The sequence below is a fragment of the Myotis yumanensis genome, unplaced genomic scaffold (genome assembly GCF_028538775.1).
Source record: "Myotis yumanensis isolate MYYU_CA2020_CCGP unplaced genomic scaffold, mMyoYum1.0.hap1 SCAF_23, whole genome shotgun sequence".
NCBI lineage: Eukaryota > Metazoa > Chordata > Mammalia > Chiroptera > Vespertilionidae > Myotis > Myotis yumanensis.
This window is the reverse complement of record NW_027223774.1, coordinates 1,896,345-1,915,448: the sequence shown is the minus strand read 5'-3', so window position 1 is coordinate 1,915,448 and position 19,104 is coordinate 1,896,345. Positions and strand designations below refer to the sequence as shown.

General features: G+C 49.8%; 1 protein-coding gene across 2 annotated transcripts in view; it reads left to right on the top strand.

Moving 5' to 3' along the window:
• The window catches only part of ZNF667 (zinc finger protein 667), a 29,760-nt gene that overhangs the window by 3,429 nt on the left and 7,227 nt on the right, over nt 1–19,104 (top strand). For both annotated transcript variants that reach the window (XM_070401678.1, XM_070401677.1), the window contains exons 2-5: nt 3,476–3,634; nt 5,593–5,684; nt 7,559–7,682; nt 9,238–9,330. In XM_070401678.1, coding sequence (XP_070257779.1) covers nt 3,622–3,634; nt 5,593–5,684; nt 7,559–7,682; nt 9,238–9,330 — 322 coding nt within the window. In that variant the 5' untranslated portion in view covers nt 3,476–3,621. The remainder of the gene's footprint in view (nt 1–3,475; nt 3,635–5,592; nt 5,685–7,558; nt 7,683–9,237; nt 9,331–19,104) is intronic.

Here is a 19,104-nt window from a genome sequence, read left to right as displayed (position 1 = left end):
TTCTCCCATTACCCTCCCCTCCGCGCCCCCCCCCGCCCCCACCCCCCCCCCCTCACACACACACACACACACACTCATGCCCTCACCCCCCTAGTGTCTGTGTCCATTGGTTAGGCTTATATGCATGCACATAAGTCCTTTGGTTGATCTCTCCTCCTTTCCCCCGCCCGCCCCTGCCTTCCCTCTGAGGTTTGACGATGCTTCTCTGTCTCTGGATCTGTTTTTGTTCATCAGTTTATGTTGTTCATTGTATTTCACAAATGAGTGGGATCACGTGATATTTATCTTTCTCTGACTGGCTTATTTCACTTAGTGTAATGCTCTCCAGCTCCATCCATGCTGTTGCAAATGGTAAGAATTCCTTTTTTTTTTCTTTTTTCTAAATATATTTTTATTGATTTCAGAGAGGAAAGGAGAGGGAGAGAGAGATAGAAACATCAGCGATGAGAGAGAATCACTGATTGGCTGTCTCCTGCACGCCCCCCACTGGGGATCGAGCCCGCAACCCAGGCATGTGCCCTCGACCGGAATCGAAACTGGGACCCTCAGTCTGCAGGCCAACGCTCTATCCACTGAGCCACACCAGCTAGGGCAAGAGTTCCTTCTTTTGTACAGCGGTGTAGTATTCCATTGTGTAGATGGACCAGTTTTCTAATCCACTCACCTGCTGATGGACATTTACGCTGTTTCCAGATCTTAACTATGGTGAATTGTGCTGAGGCAAACATGTTTACTTCTACATAGAAGGGTGGGCACACATGGTCTGGAAGCTGCCCTCATCGAGCAGTGGGCTGCTTGGTTTATAATCCCTGACGCAGGTGACCTGTCCCTTAGCTTATATATATATATATATATATATATATATATATATATATATATATATTATTATTATTATTATTATTATTTATTTTTCATAGAGAGGAAGGGAGAGAGACAGAGAGCCAGAAACATCGATGAGAGAAAAACATCGATCAGCTGCCTCCTGCACACTCCCCACTGGGGATGTGCCCGCAACCAAGGTACATGCCCTTGACCAGAATCGAACCTGGGACCTTTCAGTCTGTAGGCCGACGCTCTATCCACTGAGCCACACCAGTCAGCGCTGTCCTTTGCTCTTGATTGGAGCTCAGGTGCACAGTCTTTCCCGATTGGCTAATTCAAAGGGAGGGGTTGGCCTTGCTGTGTTAATGTAAAAAAACCATTGAAACCTGTAAAGAGTTTTTGTGAGTTTATTTGAGCCAAACTGTTGACATATGCCAGGAAGCAGAACCTCAACGAATTGAGCTAATGCTCCGGAGAATGGCGGGGTTACATTCGTATTTATACATTACAATCAAAGGAGGGACATAGGTGAGTTACATGAAATCCATTGGTGACAGATTAAGGAGGAGAGATAAAGCAAAGCAGGGAAACCCCTGGGATTGGATAAAAAGTAAAATGATGGACACACACTTAGGTGGGTGCAGGAACAATTAACATGATGATGAAGGAATCTGTGGTATCTGTCCTGGGACCCAGCACATTCGGTTGTGCCCCAGGGGCTCCAGATACAGGGAAGTCACAAGTTACCCAGACATGTCACAGGGATGTTATCATAGATGCAAAAAGACAGATAGGCTCCGTTAAGGTAAAGGTTGACCTGGTCAGTGAAGATACTGGCCCAGGACGTAACTGCCCACCATCACTGCTTTAGTTAACGTTTAATTTCAGACCATCCTTTGTGGTGACTTTAGGTTTGTGTTTGCAAGACCGCCATGCAGGCCTCTCCTGAGCTTGTCAGGTCAGCATGTGGCCCCTTCCGTCCACAGCTGTTTGAAGTTGGCAGCTGTCTAAACCGCTCTTTGACAGAAAAGATGACTTGTTCTCACACCTGGAGCTTGCATTTAGCAAGGAGACCCGGGTTAAACCTGTAACAGGTGGCTCAGTGGCTGGGCGTCGACCTGTGACCCAGGAGGTCGCGGTTCGATTCCCGGTCGGGGCACATGCCCAGGTGGTGGGCACGCTCCCCAGTGTGGGGCCTGCAGGAGGCAGCTGATCGATGGTTCTCTCTCATCATGGATGTTTCTCTCTCCCTCTCCCTTCCTCTCTGAAATCAATAAAATATACTTCAATAAATAAATAAACCTATAACAGGTGACAGTGAGTATTTTGAAAAGTAAAGTAGGGTCTGGCCAGTGTGCTCAGTGGTTGAGTGTCCACCTATGAACCAGGAGGTCGTGGTTCGATTCCCGGTTGGGGCACGTGCCCGGGTGGTGGGCTCGGTCCCCATTGGGGGGCAGCCGGTCAATGATTCCCTCTCATCATTGGTGTTCCTAACTCTTCCTTCTTCTCTGAATTCAATAGAAAATATTTTTAAAAAAGAAAAGTGGAGTAGGGGAAGGGATTATAGGATGGCAGTAGGTGCTGTGCTCAGATTCAGCACCCAGGCTTCCCGTGGGCATCCCGGTCCCTCCAAAGCGGGAATGGCCACCAGCTGTGGCTGCAGCCTTTGAGCCGAAGTCCAGGCTTCCACAGAGGGAGGTCCCATCTCCGGCCCCACCTGGAGGCCCAGAGACTCAGGCCGGGGTTCTGGACCATGGCTCCGCGTGAGCGTCACCTTGGGAAGCTTTAAAAAAAAAAAATAGCCGAGACCGGTTTGGCTCAGTGGATAGAGCGTCGGCCTGCGGACTGAGGGGTCCCAGGTTCGATTCCGGTCAAGGGCATGTACCTGGGTTGCGGGCACATCTCCAGTGGGAGATGTGCAGGAGGCAGCTGATCGATGTTTCTGACTCTCTATCTCTCTCCCTTCCTCTCTGTAAAAAATCAATAAAATATATTTTAAAAATAAAAATAAAAAAAATAAAAATAAAAAGAGGCCCAGATTCAGTCCTCAGAGACTCTGATCTGATGGGCCTGGCCTGGGGCACAGCCGTCACCAGTCATTAAGCAGCTCCCAGGGGATTCTGGGGCACAAACGGGCTACGCCGGGGCATCTGGCAGTGAACGAAATTAATCTGCTGGAGTGGGCGGGGTGAGTGGCCGGTGCTTTCAGGATCCGGATGGGCAAAGGCAGCCTGACCCTGCGCCTCCCCGCGGCGGGGACAGCCCCAGCCCCATCCCGCAGGCACAGGCATCTCCCTCCCATCTCCACGTGCAGCGCCCGGTGTTCTGTCTAGCGGGACTCGGGCCTGTAGAGAAGTATCTGTGCGTGTCGCTGGCCCCGGGGCCGGCATCAGGGAGGGGCTGGCCTTCGAATGTTTGCTGGGTCCCGGCTGCGAGGAAGCCAGAGGCTGCCTGTGCGAAGGGACGGGGAATGACCGTGTGCCGGGAGCGAGCTCAGGCCCATGCCTAGCAGTCCTGTCAAACCAGGCTTCCTTCACCCCATCGCGCAGATGAGCAAACTGAGGCCGAGTCGCTGCCCCACAGCGGGCCGTTGGCGGGGGCCGAGCTTCGCACCAGCATCCCCTGCCTCAGGCTGCTGCTCTCTCCTCCCCAGCCCTGCTGAGGTCCTCAGAGAACATCGTCGTGTGGACAAGAACGTGCTTCTCCGACGCGGGGTGCCGGGTGCGTGGCATGAGCAACCACAGGACGGCGCTGCCCGGAGCAACCCGTTCCACCTGAGCAGCGCAGGGCGAGCAGGCCATGTACTCATTTGGTGAGCGACTTCAAGCGCAATTCTTTTCTTTTTCTACCTTTACACGAATCAGATTTGTCATGACGCAGAACACGAAAGTCCCCACGAAACAGAAACCACCAGCGAGAGTTTTCCTGCTGTGAGGCAGCCACAGAGCTGTTGTGGGATGTTTGTCACAAGGGTGCGGCCTCCCGGCCCTGGCTCCCCGGCTCCCCGGCCAGTCCTGGGGTCTGGGGAAGGAGCCGGAAGGCCTGGTGTCGTGTTGAACACAGCCCTGGAGAAGGGCGGCCGGGTGTGACCACTGTGTCGTCAGCTGTGTGACCTTGGGACAGTCGCTTAACTTCTCAGTGCCCGTTCCCTCCCCTGTTAGACAAGGACCACACAGGACTGCGCCCAGAGGGGAGGGTTAGGTAAGAGTCTGGGTATGACCTTTGGCCTCCCATGTGCTACGAGTCTGGGCCCTATAACATCCCATCGGGACCTCACGGCTCTTTCCGCCTCGGTTCCTCCCTTCCCCTCCACCTTCACTCCAGTCTCACCTTCTCCAAGAGGCTCACCATAACCATTCCTTTTTTTTTTTTTGTATTGATTTCAGAGAGGAAGGGCAGGGGGAGAGAGAGAGAAACATCAGTGATGAGAGAAAATCATTGATCAGCTGCCTCCTGCGCGCCCCCTACTGGGGACGGAGCCCACAACCCAGGCATGTGCCCTTGATTGGAATTGAACCCGGGACCCTTCAGTCCACAGGCCAACGCTCTGTCCACTGAGCCACACCAGCTAGGGCCTCCCCATAAACATTCTACTTCTGCCACCTGCCTCTGCCCACCCACCCACCAGTCCCGGGCTTCCTTACCCAGCCCTCACTGCTGTCTAACACGCTCCGTGTGTAACAATAGGGAGAAAAAAAACAGGTTATCTGCCTCTGGGTCCTGACACAGGGCTCCCCACGCATGTAAATTCCTGAGTGGTAAGAGGGTCTTCTCTTCTAATGAGGAGACTCTGGGTGCTCCCAGGTAGGGGCTGTCCCCCCCGAAAGACCAACCACGATTGGAAGCTTGGCATTTCCAGCACCCCCTTCTCCAGAGAGCGGGGAAGGGCTGGAAGCAGTTAGTGGTCGATCACACCTGTGTGATCCCTAAACTGGGGGGTTCAGAGAGCTCCTGGGTGAGTGAACACTTCCACGCACCAGAGGCTGACGCACCCCAGCTCCCCGGGGACAGAGGCTCCTGTGCCCCGGGCTCTCCCAGGCCTCGCCCTGCGCACCTGCTGCCCTGTGTCCTTTGTCAGAGCCTCTGTCACAAACCGCCACACGGAAGGCACTGTTTCCCAGAATTCTGCGAGCCATTCCAGCAAATTGTGGGCCCCAGGGAGGGGGTCGTGGGAACCTCTGACTGGCCACGTGGGACAGAAGTCATGGGTCCCCTGGGCACCCACTACCGGCGACCGGCCACCTGACCGGTAGGATCACCCCTGACCTGGCGGCCTGCCACTGGTCCAGGTAGTGAGTGTGAGAACAGGGTGACACTGCAAGACACCCCTCTCCCTGGACACACACGTGCTCACATTGCACACACGGGACGGAGGTCAGAACCTCGGGAGCACCACAGCTCAGCTCACAGTGTGGAGAAAGACAGCTTTTTCCCCAAACACCGTGTAATTTGCTGACTTACTGTGTCTGCTGCTTACGGTCTGTCTGCATTAACTCAGGTGCACTCCTAGTGCCCTGGCCCGGTGCCAGAGTGAATACAGCTCTCTCTACCATGTCCCCGTCCCCGGGTGCCACGGGGGAAACTTGCGGCCTCTCCTGTCCTCTCCGGTCACTGCGAGCTGACCTCTGGTGCCCCCGGTGTTCCCACCTGTCCTGTGCATGTGCGCACCTGTGAGCACGTGTGTCCAGGCGAGGGCCTCTGGGCTCTCCCATCGAGACTCCAGGACAGCCCAGAAGGCCAGCCAGCCTCCTGACCCCTCCTCTCCCGCAGTCCCACCTGCCCTGCGCGCTGCCCCGCCCCAGGTGAGGACTCTCCGCGAGGAGGAAAGGATGCCAGCCACACGGGTGAAGCCCAAGCCCAGGGTAAGCAGCCATTGCTCTTCCTTCTGGAGTGTTCCGTCTTGTGAGACCCGGAATGTGTGCTTTCCCTCCGTGACCGTCCTGCCTCATGGGGACCCAGCCCAGACCTGGTCCCCGGGTCCCTGCCATCACCACAGAAGGGGGGAGCCTGAGGGGGGCCCCCGCCTTTGTTTCAGAGTGCACTGATCACTCCGTTCCTTCAGCACCTCCGGGTTCCTGCCGGGGGTGAGAAACACCCTCCCCAGGGGGAAGACGACAGCCACTGATGTCTCGGGGTGCAGAGCCACGCCCCCCTCCCCGGAACCTGCTGAGGCGGGGAGGGGGGCGGACCCCATGTTGTGCTCCAGAGCTAACCTCCTAATGGCGCCTTGTCTCTACTTTTACAACCCACTTTACAAGGAGGAATCCTCTCCGACTTAGACTCCCATAACTGCTCAGGCCGCGTGCGTGGGCGGCGAGCTGTGAGGTGGTAAGGCCAGGCCTGGAGGTGGCAGCGCCAGCCCCCTGGGACCAGCTGGCTTCGCCTCTGAAGTGATTGCGCAGTGACTTCTCCCTCAGCTTCTCATTACCAGCAGCTCCGCCCGCTGAGCTGTGCGATGGTTCCCTGTGGCTGCACACGTCACCACTAACTTGCCAGCAGGATCTGTTATTTCCCCTTCCTACCTGGGAGCTGGGCTCGGCCTGGCCTGTGTCACTGGGCCTCTGCTTTGGGTCTCCCACACTGAAATCCGGGCGTCGGCTGGCTGCGGCCTCACCTTCTCCCGCCCCTCCTCCTGCTTTCCACTCGGCCCTTCTTCCATCTTTGAACCAGCAGCCGCAGGCCCAACCCAGCTCCTGCCTCGGTCTCCCTGGCTCCCCGCCCGCCTCGCCTATGATGGGCGGAGAGGAGCCGCCTCTCGGGGCCTGTGAGTCCAGTGGCCCCCTGGGCAGCCCTGGCCGTCCCCCTGCTCAGGCCACTGAAGAGGGGGATTTTGGCAACATCTGCAGAGACCCTTCTGCTGAGTCGGGTGTACGCACGGTGGGCCGGGAGCCGAGTCAGGCTGCCTGCTCCTCCAGGCAGGGTCTGTGAGAGCGTCACTCAGGCACCTCCCCTCCCTCCCCTCGTCTGTCAGTGCTGCGATCCTCCTGGCAGTGCCGGGTCACATCTACCGTGAGCACTAAGTAGGCCAGGACGTACGGGTAGGAGCCCAGGAAGATGCCTAGACTCGGTGCCCAGAAGTCCAAGTTAACATGCCTTCTGTGCAAGCCTTTTTTACTCTTCATATATTTGTATTAACTTCAGAGAGGGGGGGGAGAGAGAGAGAGAGGCAGACATCAATGACGAAAGAGAATCATGGATCAGCTGCCTCCTGCACGCCCCCTCCCGGGATGGAGCCTGCATCCTGGGCATGTGCCCTGACTGGAATCAAGTCATAGGTCAACACTCAACCGCTGAGCCACGTAGGCCAGGCACACTGTCTTTTTTATTTTTAAAATATATTTTATTGATTTTTTTACAGGGAGGAAGGGAGAGGGATAGAGAGTAAGAAACATCCATGAGAGAGAAACATCGATCAGCTGCCCCCTGCTCACCCCCTACTGGGGTTGTGCCCACAACCCAGGTACATGCCCTTGACTAGAATCGAACCTGGGACCCTCCAGTCCGCAGGCCGACGCTCTATCCACTGAGCCACACCGGTCAGGGAAGGCACAGTCTTTAACATCAGGCCACACTGTGTCGTCTTGTGTGAATACTCCTGCCCCTTTGGGCTCCCATCTCCAGATGTCCCGAGTAGGTTCCTGGCCCCTGCATCTCCCGTTTGGGACAGGCCCGCTGTCTGCTCCAGGCGTGTGGACACAGGAGCCCACGGTGACCGTTGTGGGATTTTCCGTTGCAGGTGGTGACGTTCGGGGACCTGGCCATCTACTTCTCCCAGGAGGAGTGGGAGGGACTGAGCCCCCAGCAGAGAGGTCTGTACAAGGGCGTCATGTTGGAGAACTACCAGACCCTGGTCTCTCTCGGTGAGCCCCCGCCCGCTGGCCCTGAGGGATGGGAACCTGGCAGTCAGTCGTCAGGGAAACAAGCCACCCCAGTTAGGGTTGGCTTTCTTTTAGCAGCTTTCTGGAGATAGGACTCGCACACTGTACATCCTCCCTTAGGAGGGGTACGCTCAGGGTTTCTGTTCTATCGACAGGCGTGTGTCCATCCGCACAGTCCATCTAGGACACCTTCACCCCAGGAAAAACCAGGCCCTTCGCACTCACTGTCCCTGTCCCCACCCACGCCCACTGAGCCCCCACTTGGCAAACACTAGTCCCTCTCTGGCCCTAGAACTTGCCAGTTCCTGCCTTTCATGGACACGGAGTCACACAGGACGTGGTCCTCAGTGTCTCCTTCTTCCACGGGGCACCGTGTTCTCAAGGTTCATCAAGCTGCAGTGGGTGACAGTGTCACAGAAAAACCGGACAAGAACCAAGCAACGCTCTGAGAGTTCGGAGTTACACTTTATTCATTGCGGCGGGCCTAGGGAAATGAATCCAAATTCTAAGCAAAGCTACAAGGAGAACTTCCTTTTTTATGGAAGAGCCAGCCCTTTGTGTGCTTGCAGGCGGCCTTGAAAACTACACAGTTCTATCCGATTAAAAATGCACCTGGCATGGCATTGGGTGTATCTAGTCTCTGGCCTACAAGGTCAGACAGCTAAGTTTATCTCCCCCGTTATTCAAGCAGGCTAGAAAGCACAGTTATTTTTTCAGAATTACAGGCTGTCCAAAGACTAGCAGAGGATTCCGAACAGCAGTTTTACAGAATAGAGGTTGGCCTTCACAACAGTACACCCACAGCTCGGTCCTCTTCACGGCCCATTAACAGCCCATTGTACAGGCCACATTCGTGAATCCATGACGGGCACCTGTGCTGTTTCCACTCTTGAGCTCTTACGAACATGCCGCTTGACCTTTGTGTCTGAGTTTTTGTGGGGATGCATGTACCTGTGAGCGGAATTGCGGCTCAGATAGTCGCTGTGTATGTAACCTTTTGAGGACCTCGCTTGTGTTGAGAGAGAGAGAGAGGTCAGGAAGTCTAAAGGGGCACAGTGGGCATGGGTGACACAGAGAGAGCACTGCAGATGCAGCCACCACCCAGGGCACGGGGAGAGGCTGGGCTCTCGGGACTGAGGGATGCACTGCCTGGCATTGTACTCCTGAAAGGGCAGGAGAGGGCCGGCTTTGGGAGTGGATGGGGGAAAAAGAACTTGAAACTACAGACACACTCGGGGAGCAGCTGGCAGAGGAGGGGTGTGGAGTACGGAGCAGACAAGGATGGGGTCGGGAGCCAATAGGCAGCAGCTTAATGACCACCCTCAAGCTCCTGCTCTAACTTTCCAGGAAACCAGTTGGCTCTGTAGTTAGGAAGAACGGCCGGGGGTGCCCGAGCCTGCATCCGCCACACTCTCCGGTGGCCCTCTGCCCCCTCCACGCTCCCTTTGTGCCCGAGAATCCCCTCCCATCGGCACAGGGCTGGGCCCCGGCGCCGTGGTACCCATGTCCTGCTCCATCCGTGTTTTCCTGTGTGCAGGACTGTGCGGTCGGAAGCCCAGTATGATCGCCTTGTTGGAGAAAGGACAAGCGCCCTGGATGGAGAGATTCGTGAGACTGCCCTGTGGCCTGGGTGAGTGACAGGGCCAGGGCCTGGGACCGTGTACGGGCACATTCCATAGTGGGAGGGCCACCTGCAGCTGACACCGGAGCCCCTCCCCCACCTCGGGGCCCCGGTATGACTGTCCCCCCACAGGGAGAAGAGTGCCATTTCATAGGCCCTTCCTGGGTGCAGGCACTCTTCCCACCAGCAGTGCTGAGAGGCAGGCACGGTTACTCCTGTGTTAGGGATGAGAACACAGACCCAGCTAGGGAGTGGCCGAGGGCTGGGTGCGAGCCCCAGCCTTTAGTCTCAGAAGCTCGGGTCTTCACAGCCTTGTCCCTGCCTCGGCAGTCACACTTCCCTCAGAGAAAGCATATTCCCACTGATTTAATGCTAGCACTCCAGCGATGGTGTTCCAGCTGCAGCATTGTCCTCAGTCCTTCCAAAAATTAAAAATCTTTTCCATACTGTTCATTTTGACTACTTGGTAAGAACTCAGTCCCTTATCATTATAATAGATTCCTCTTTGGTTGATCAAGTTGTGTGGGATTTTTTTTTTTTTTTTTTTTTTTAACACTTCTCTGAGGCTTTTGCGTTGTGGTAAAAAGTATCCTGTATGATAAAGAGGCCATGTGCTAATGGTTGTCACGCCCTCACGCCGTAACTGCCGATCACCAGGAGACTGCAAGAACAGGCGCGTTCATGGCGGAGCTGCTTGCCCGCCGTGGAGGGAGGTCCCGCGGCAGAAAACGGCTGAAGAGCAGTGTACCTCTGAAGCTGAAAGAAGGCGGCGTCAGCGACAGAATTTATCTGAAGAGCAGCTATTGGCACGACGTAGATCTCAAGCCGAAAGAAGCCGGCGTTATCGGCAGAAAATGTCTGCAGAGCGCCGTGCCTATGAAACTGAAAGAAGGCGGCTTCGGCGGCAGAATTTCTCTGAAGAGCAGCTGTTGGCGTACCGTAAATACGAAGCCGAAAAAGTACGGCGCTACCGGCAGAATATGTCTGCAGAGCAACGTGCCTCTGAAGTTGAAAAAAGGCGGCTTCGGCGACAGAGAGCATCTCACGAGGAACTGTTGGCAGAATGTACCTCGTTAAATGTGAGGCTAACGGTGCAGTCATTTCTCAAAAAAATGAGCAGTTTTAAAAATTAAATGAAGAAATTTTGGATGTACTCTATGGAGATTTTCACATATTTGAGTGATGATTCCATTGATTTCAACAGGTGGTACTGAAAAGGAAAATTTTCCCATTGAGTTTCTTACTAGTATTACTCATTCAGGCATGCCGTGTCATAAATTAAAATTGATAGCATTACAATCATCATGCTGCTGAGAAATCTTAATAGTAAATAGGTCTTTGCAATGGTCCTCAATTTATTATTAAAAGATTGCGACCTAACATAATCAAAGCAGAAGTAATAACAGAATCTGCAGAGGGGGAGGTTGCTCTGAGGTTGACGTGATTTGTGCCCATCTGACCCTGGCCTCCCATTTAAATTGATTCAAAGACAGTTTCCCGTGATTGCCAGCATTTGGGATGACTATTAAGGACAAACTCTAGACAGAGTAGAAATATTCCTACCTGAACTCGTTTTCGGACATGGTCTGTTGTATGCTTTCTCTCGAGTTCAAAGAGGGTGTGTTGTTAAATTAAAGTTCTAAATATTTCAGCACAAGGGAAATTAGTCACGTACTCTAAAAGTGCTTTCACTCTTAATGTGGTGTACAGGGAGATACTGGAATAAGTTTAATCATTTTATAACTTGTTTGTATCGGGGTTATTTTTCTATCACGTTTTTGTTGTTTTTAGATAATGTTTTTTCATATCGTTATTGTTTTTATATCATGTCTTGTACTATCATGTTATTTATTAATAAACATACATTATTTCATACACATTTTACTAATTTTCTTTCATCTCTAACACTTCCATTATAGAGAAAGGGCAAATAGCAATATTAAAATATTTCCTCTAATTAATTCCCTTCTAATGTGCACAATTTCATTCACCAGGCCACTAGTGACATTAAATACACTATCCTAACCATTTTTAAATGTGCACTTGAGTATATTCACATTGTCCTGCAGCAGATCTCCAGAATGTTGTATCTTGCAACGCTGAAACACTGCCTTCTAAGTTGTTTTTTTTTAACAGATCTCATATGTATTTCATTTCTTCTTTTTTCTTTTTTTTTAACATATTTTATTGATTTTTTACGGAGAGGAAGGGAGAGGGGCAGGGAGCTAGAAACATCTATGAGAGAGAAACATCCATCAGCTGCCTCCTGCACACCCCCCACTGGGAATGTGCTGGCAACCAAGGTACATGCCCTTGACCGGAATTGAACCTGAGACCCTTGAGTCTGCAGGCTAATGCTCTATCCACTGAGCCAAACCGCCAGGGCTGCCCTATAAGTTCTGGTCCTCCTCAGCCCCTGGCAGCCACCTTCCTGCTCCATCTCTGCAATTTGGATGATTGTAGCTATTTCATAGGAATGGAATCACACAGTATTTGACCTTTCTGACTGGCTTTTTTTTACTTAGCTGGATAGCCTTGAGGTTCATCCACATTGTAGCATGTGACAGAATTTCCTTCTCTTTTTAAAAAAAATATATTTTATTGATTTTTCATAGAGAGGAAGGGAGAGGGATAGAGAGTTAGAAACATCGCTGAGCTGCCTCCTGCACACCTCCCACGGGGGATGTGTCTGCAACCAAGGCACATGCCCCCGACCAGAATCGAACCTGGGACCCTTGAGTCCGCAGGTCGACAGACTCTACCCACTGAGCCACACCAGCTAGGACGAGAATTTCCTTCTTTCTAAGGGCATAATATTCCATTGTATGTATACAAGTTCGGCCTTCTGTATCCGTTCCACATTTGTGAATATAACCAATTGTGGATTGAAAATATTTGGGGGGCCAGAACCGTTTTGGCTCAGTGGATAGAGCGTCGGCCTGCGGACTCAAGGGTCCCGGGTTCGATTCTGGTCAAGGGCATGTGCCTTGGTTGCAGGCACATCCCCAGTGGGGGGGCGTGTGGGAGGCAGCTGATCAGTGTTTCTCTCTCATTGATGTTTCTGGCTCTCTATCCCTCTCCCTTCCTCTCTGTAAAAAATCAATAAAATATATTTTAAAAAGAAAAACATTTGGGGGAATGAGGTGATAAGGACACATATGTCCTTATAAATATTATCTCTTTTACTGCGTTCAGTGCGGCTAGGCTAGAACGCCGTCCAGATCTTGAGTAGGGACAGCTGGGGATTGAGAAAATGAAAGAAAAAGACAGACACAAAGGTAGAAGGGAAAAACTGGGGCCAGGTGCGACAGCTGTCCTCTATGATGGAGACACAGTGCGTTTATTTTATACAGTAAGATACCAGGAAGTTTTACTAAAGTTTAAGATAAAGGAAATTATGTGCGTTCTTGTGGCTTCTTTGTAATCATCACTTCTGGCTGGGCCCGGATAATTGTGTCCGTTCCTGGTTGCTGGGGGTCTTGTCCAGCATCTAGAAGGGTTCAGGAATCAGGAGGAAGGGCTGTGGTAAATTATTAAAGAGTCCAGAAACAAAACATAATTTTGGAAGGCATTTTGGGAAGCCAGAGGAGACTTATCTAATGAAACCAAGTTCTCTTGAATCTCTGCACCCCTTGCTCTTTATTAACACAAAGTAGAGGCCTGGTGTATGAAATTTGTGTATGGGGTGTGAGCAGGGAGGGGTCCCACAGCCCAGCCTGCACCCTCCAATCTGGGTCCTTCGCACAATCCTGGACTGCTGGCTCCTAATCGCTCACCTGCTTGCCTGCCTGGTCGCCCCTAACTGCCCCCCCACCCCTGCCAGCCTGATAGCCCCTCACTACCTCTGCATGCTGGCCTGATCGCCCCCAGCTGCCCCCTCCCTGTCGGACTGGTCGCTCCTAACTGCCCCCCTCCCCCCACCAGTTTGGTCGCCCCATGCAGCCTGCTATTCATTCATTTGGTCATCCCTCACTAACCCCCCTGCCGGCCTGGTTTTTCATTTGTTTGGTCATCCCTCGGGCCCACCCTGGGTTGCTGGGCAGCCACCATCGAGGCTTGCCTGCGCCTCCGGCCAGCCCTGGGCAGCTGGGGGTGCTGAGGGGACTGGCAGACACCAGAGCAGGCTCAGCTGAGGGCACTGGGCAACAGCATCTAGTGGCTTGTGGGCGCCACCATCTTTGTGACAGCGTGAGGATCAGTTAACATATTCCCTCTTTAGTAGATAGGATTGTCCTAAGGCAAGGTAGATATACACATCAAAGACCAAGATTTAGTATACAGAGGCGTTGTTGGGTTGGGGGAACTGCCTACATCTGTTCAGGTGTTTTGCCAGTAGGAGGCAGTAACATGTAGACTGAAATGCCCTCAACTGTCTGGAAGCAAGCAAGCAATTATGCATCCTTTTCAGGTTTGGGGAAATGCCCTTAGCCATTCCCAGCAGGCAATAACATGTGATTTTCCAGCCCTTGCTGAAGGCTCAAGGTCCACCAACCTTTTTTTTTTTTTTTTTTTTAATTTATTGATTTTTTTACAGAGAGGAAGGGAGAGGGATAGAGAGTTAGAAACATAGATCAGCTGCCTCCTGCACACTCCCCTCTGGGGATGTGCCCGCAAACAAGGTACATACCCTTGACCGGAATCGAACCCGGGACCCTTGAGTCCGCAGGCCGATGCTCTATCCACTGAGCCAAACTGGTTAGGGCGGTCCAACAACCTTTTGATGAACTTCTTGTATTTATGACCTGCTGGAATTAGCTTCCAGCACTGGTACCTGGCCGAACTTAGATCAGGAAACCCACCTCCTGGTGCCTGAACTAAAGGTCAGGCTAACAACACACCTGCCTCTGGCAAGGTATGTTTCCAGGTCATGGCTCTGCCAGGTGCCAATGGATTCAGATGACAATCGCCTCAGGAGCCTTTCCCAGGCACTTTCTACATGTAATACCTTAATCAATAAAGAAAAAGGAAAAGAAAACATTTGGGGGGAAATGTTAATATTGCCGGCGGGCACTATATAATTAGACCTACAGTGGTTCATCTATACCAGCGGTTCTCAACCTGTGGGTCGTGACCCCTGAAAATACATCCTGCATATCAGATATTTACATTACGATTCATAACAGTAACAAAATTACAGTTATGAAGAAGCAACGAAAATTTTATGGTTAGGGGTCACCACAACATGAGGAACTGTATTAAAGGGTCGTGGCATTAGGAAGGTTGAGAACCACTGATCTATACTAAACATATACATTTTTCCCCCTTACCATTATTCTCTTAACAATACAGTATAGTAACTATACAGCATTTACATTGTTTTCTTTACATATAATAAGCATTCTAGAGATGATTTAAAGTTTATGGATGGAGATTATGTTGCAAATACTATGGCATTTTATAGAATGGACTTGAGCATCCATGGATTTTAGTCTCCATGGGGATCCTGGACCAATCCCCCGAGGATATGTAGGGATGACTCTACCACGTTTTTAAAATTTATTCATCTTTTTGTTTGTTTTTTATGTATGTTTTTTTTATTGATTTCAGAGAGGAAGGGAGAGAGAAACATCAATGATGAGAGAGAATCATGGATCAGCTGCCTCCTGCATGCCCTCCACTGGGGGGGATCAAGCCCACATCCCGGGCATGTGCCCTTGGCCAGAATTGAACCTGGGACCCTTTAGTCTGCCGGCCGACGCTCTGTCCACTGAGCCAAACTGGCTAGGGCTCTATTCATCTGTTGATGGACCTTTGGGTTTCTTCCACCTCTTGGCTACTGTGAATAATGGTGCTACCTATGGACACGTGAGCACAGATGACACTTTGAGACCCTGGTTTTAATTCCTTTGCATATGTTCCCAGAAGTGGGATCACGGATCATATGGTGGTTCTGTTTATTAATTTTCTGAGAAACCTCCCTACTGCTTTCCACAGTAGCTGCACCATTTCTCATTTGCTCCAGGGGTTCACAAGGCTTACCATTTTTTCAGCAGTGGTTGTTTTCAGCTTTTTGTTCTGTTTTGTTTTTGTGGTAGCCATCCTTATGGGTGTGAGGTGATACTGTGGGCTCCATTTGCATGTCCCCATTGATTGGTGATGAAATCTTTTCATATGTTCATTAGCCATTTGTCCATCTTCTTTGGAGAACTAGTAAAGTCCTTTGCCCATTTTCAATAGGATTGTCATTCCTTGTTGACTTGTAGAATTTCCTTACGTATTCTGCATTTTAGCTTATTATCGGATACTAGAGGCCTGGTACATGAAATTCATGCTCAGGGAGCAGGGGGAATCCCTCAGCCTGGCCTACACCCTCTCCAGTCCGGGACCGCTGGCTCCTAACCACTCACCTGCCTCCCTGCATGGTTGCCCCCAACTGCCCTCCCCTGCCAGCCTGATTGCCTCCTAACAGCTTGCTCCCCTGCGGCCTGATCACTCCTAACCACCTCTGCCTTGGCCCCCACCACCATGGCTTTGTCCAGAAGGAATCTGGATCTCTGGAAGATGTCTGGTCGACCTGGTCTAATTAGCATATTACCCTTTTATTAGTATAGATGTGATTTGCAAGTATTTTCTCCCATTCCTCAGGTTGCCTTTTCACTCTGTCTTGGTGAGTATTCCAGGTGAGCTTGAGAATAACACCATTCTGCTGTTGTTGGATGAAGTAGTCTGCAGATGTCAGTTATATATTGTATAGTTGCATGATGGTATGGTTGAGTTTTTCTGTGTCCTTACTGATCTTCTGCTTGCTGGCTCTGTCCGTTTCCGAGAGGGGGTATGGAAGTTCCCAGCTGTGATAGTGGATTCGTCTAGTTCTCCTGGTAGGTCGATCAGTTTTTGTCTCAATTAGGTTGATGCTCCGTTGTTAGGCACACACATATGAATTGTTATGTCTTCCTGAAGAATTGACCCCTTTATCATCTTGTAATGCCCCTTTTTATCTATGATAACTTTCCGTCTTTTTAAGTCGGCTATATCCAAAATCAATATATCCACTACTGCTTGCTTTTGACTAGTGTTGGGATGGTATATTTTTCTCCTCCATTTACTATTAATCTCATGTGTCTTTATATCTAAAGTGGATTTCTTATAGACAGCATATAGTTGGTTCATGTTTTTTGATCCACGCTGACAATCTCTTTTAATTGGTGCATTGAGACCATTTACTTTCATAGTGATTATTGATATAGTTGATATGCAATATCAGAAATAATATGTAGTAACCATATTTGTTGCTATTCTCTATTTATTGCCTTTATTCTTTGTTCCTATTTTTGCCTCCCACTTCTTTTCTGCCTTTTGTGGTTTTAATTCTTTTTCTATTTTTCTTTAATTTTTTATCTTCATTTTACATGATTCTATTTTGCCTTTTGCAACATATTAGTTATACTTTAAAAAAGTGGATACCCTAGAATTTACAGTATATATTTACAACTAATCCAAGTCCACTTTCAAATAATACTGTACTACTTCACGGGTAGCATAAGTACCTTATAATAACAAAGTAAGCCCTAACCGGTTTGGCTCAGTGGATAGAGCGTTGGCCTGTGGACTGAAGGGTCCCAGGTTTTATTCCGGTCAAGGGCACGTACCTTGGTTGTGGGCACATCCCCATTGGGGGGTGTGCAGGAGGCAGCTGATCGATGTTACTCTCTCATCCATGTTTCTAACTCTCTACCCATCTCTTCCTCTCTAAAAAATCAATGAAATGTTTTTTTTTTAAAAAAAGAGTTCCCAGTGACTCTTGCAAAAATGAGTAGTTAAAAGCCAACCCTGCCCCCAATTTAATCAGCCTAATGAAATTCAAATTTCACAGTATTATTTTTTTCTTAACATTTCTGGGAAAATATCAAAAGATGTTCAAGTGTTCTAGAAGACTGGAGAAAAACCAAATTAATGCTTAGAGAAAGGGAGTTACACAGCTTTATTACACCAGTGGTCTCAGTGGAGTCATCTCCAAAAATCTGAACAAAGAAATCCGGTGGAAGCTTTTCCTTTATACCTTTTTGGCTTCTTTGTTCCCCAAGTATGGAATGGAGCTTCCGGAACTTTGGGGGGCTTTGCAAAAAGCCCCATGTGTGGGGTTGGGGGGTCATGAGACCAGACCTAAGGGCCTGATCTGACGCCAGCACTGACAGCCCTCTCCAGAGGTTGTGTATTGTTTTACGATTCATGGCCTCTGTAACATGTGAGCACACAGACAAGAAATCTTGCTAGCCCAGACTGCAGGAAAAGGGGCAATAGGTTATATTTTCCCATCTGGGTTACATTGTTCTGTTTGAGGAAAGTTCCCTTTAGAGGGAACCAGATGTTATAGAAAGAATTAGCCTTTAGCCTTTAGCCTCTTCTCATCCCACCTCCCCCTCCCCCTTATCCCACAAGCTTTTCTTAGCCTTGTGGTGCAACGACTACGGGGTTTTATGATGAACAGGCACGACGACCACTCTTAGGTGCTTCCTGCTGATAAGGGACAATGACCAAGGGGTTAGCCTCCCGTTTCTTCCTCTCAGAGGGGTTTGTAGGGAATTCTTCTGGTTTGTAGGACCATTTGAAGTTTAAAGGCATCTAGGCGAGATGAGATAAAACAAGTTAAGAAATTTAAAAGACATTGTCCTAAGGTTACGGCTATGAGTAGCATTAACAGTGTTCCTGTCAATGGGAGAAGCCATTTCTAGATTACCCCACCCCCCCCCCCCCCCCACCCCTAGATCATCTGGGAGGCAACCTGTTGGATGTTGGCCCTGGGTTCTGTCCAGTAGACCTGTCTTTTCCGTATACAGAGCTTTACTCCAGTGTAGCAGTAGCTCCCCTGATAAGAGGAAAGACTTAATAGTGTCATCCTGGGTCCTGGTTAAGCAGGGGCAGGATGGATATGTAGTTGCAAGGGAGAGTGGGAACATACAGGCTATGATTAAGGGAAGTATGTTATTCCCCCTGTTCCTGTTCACTGGGGGTCCACAGCAGTGAACCACTAGAACGAAGAGTAGCATAATAAATATTCCTGTAAGGCAAATGTAGCCAAGGATGGCATGACAAGGAGTGGTCCAGCAATTCATGATGAGGCCTTCGTTTCCTTGCTGTGGTGCAGCCGGGGGGGATTTTCAAGATCTGGGGTCACCTTCCACTCGGACTGATGGCATACGTCTACTGGCAATGAATTCTCTCAACATTTGTTTGTCTGAGAAAGTCATTATTTCTCTTTCACTCTTGAAGGATATTTTCACAGAGTACAGAACTTGAGGTTAGTGGTTTCTCTCTTCAAAAGAGAGCTCCCAGTGACTCTTGCAAAAATGAGTATTTAGTTAAAAGCCAACCCTGCCTCCAATTTAATCAGGCTAATGAAATTCTAATTTCACAGTATTATTTTTTCTTAACGTTAATTCTGGGAAAATATCAAAAGGTGTTCAAGCAGTTTTAAATTTCTCTTCTGATGTTTTTCACTTTTCACTACTCTTTTGGCATTTCACAACGCAGAGTACTAACCGCTATACAATCACAGAGAGCTGCCGGAGCCTTTCCTTTAGCATTTCAAAGAGCTACTTTAGTCATTTTAAACGACTGTTTTGATATTCTTAAGGGACATGTACATTTCAGAAAATAGGAAAAACCAAAGTGAAGGAAAATATTACTGCAATCTATTCTCCTAGAAAGGACACTTTCAATTTAGATGCACAGCTTTCGGATATTTTCAACTTTAAAAAATGGGATTATTCTTGTGGTAAAGTTGGATGAATTTTTCACTTATTTTCTAAGAAATTTTCTGTCAATTCAACTTTGCTTCTTACA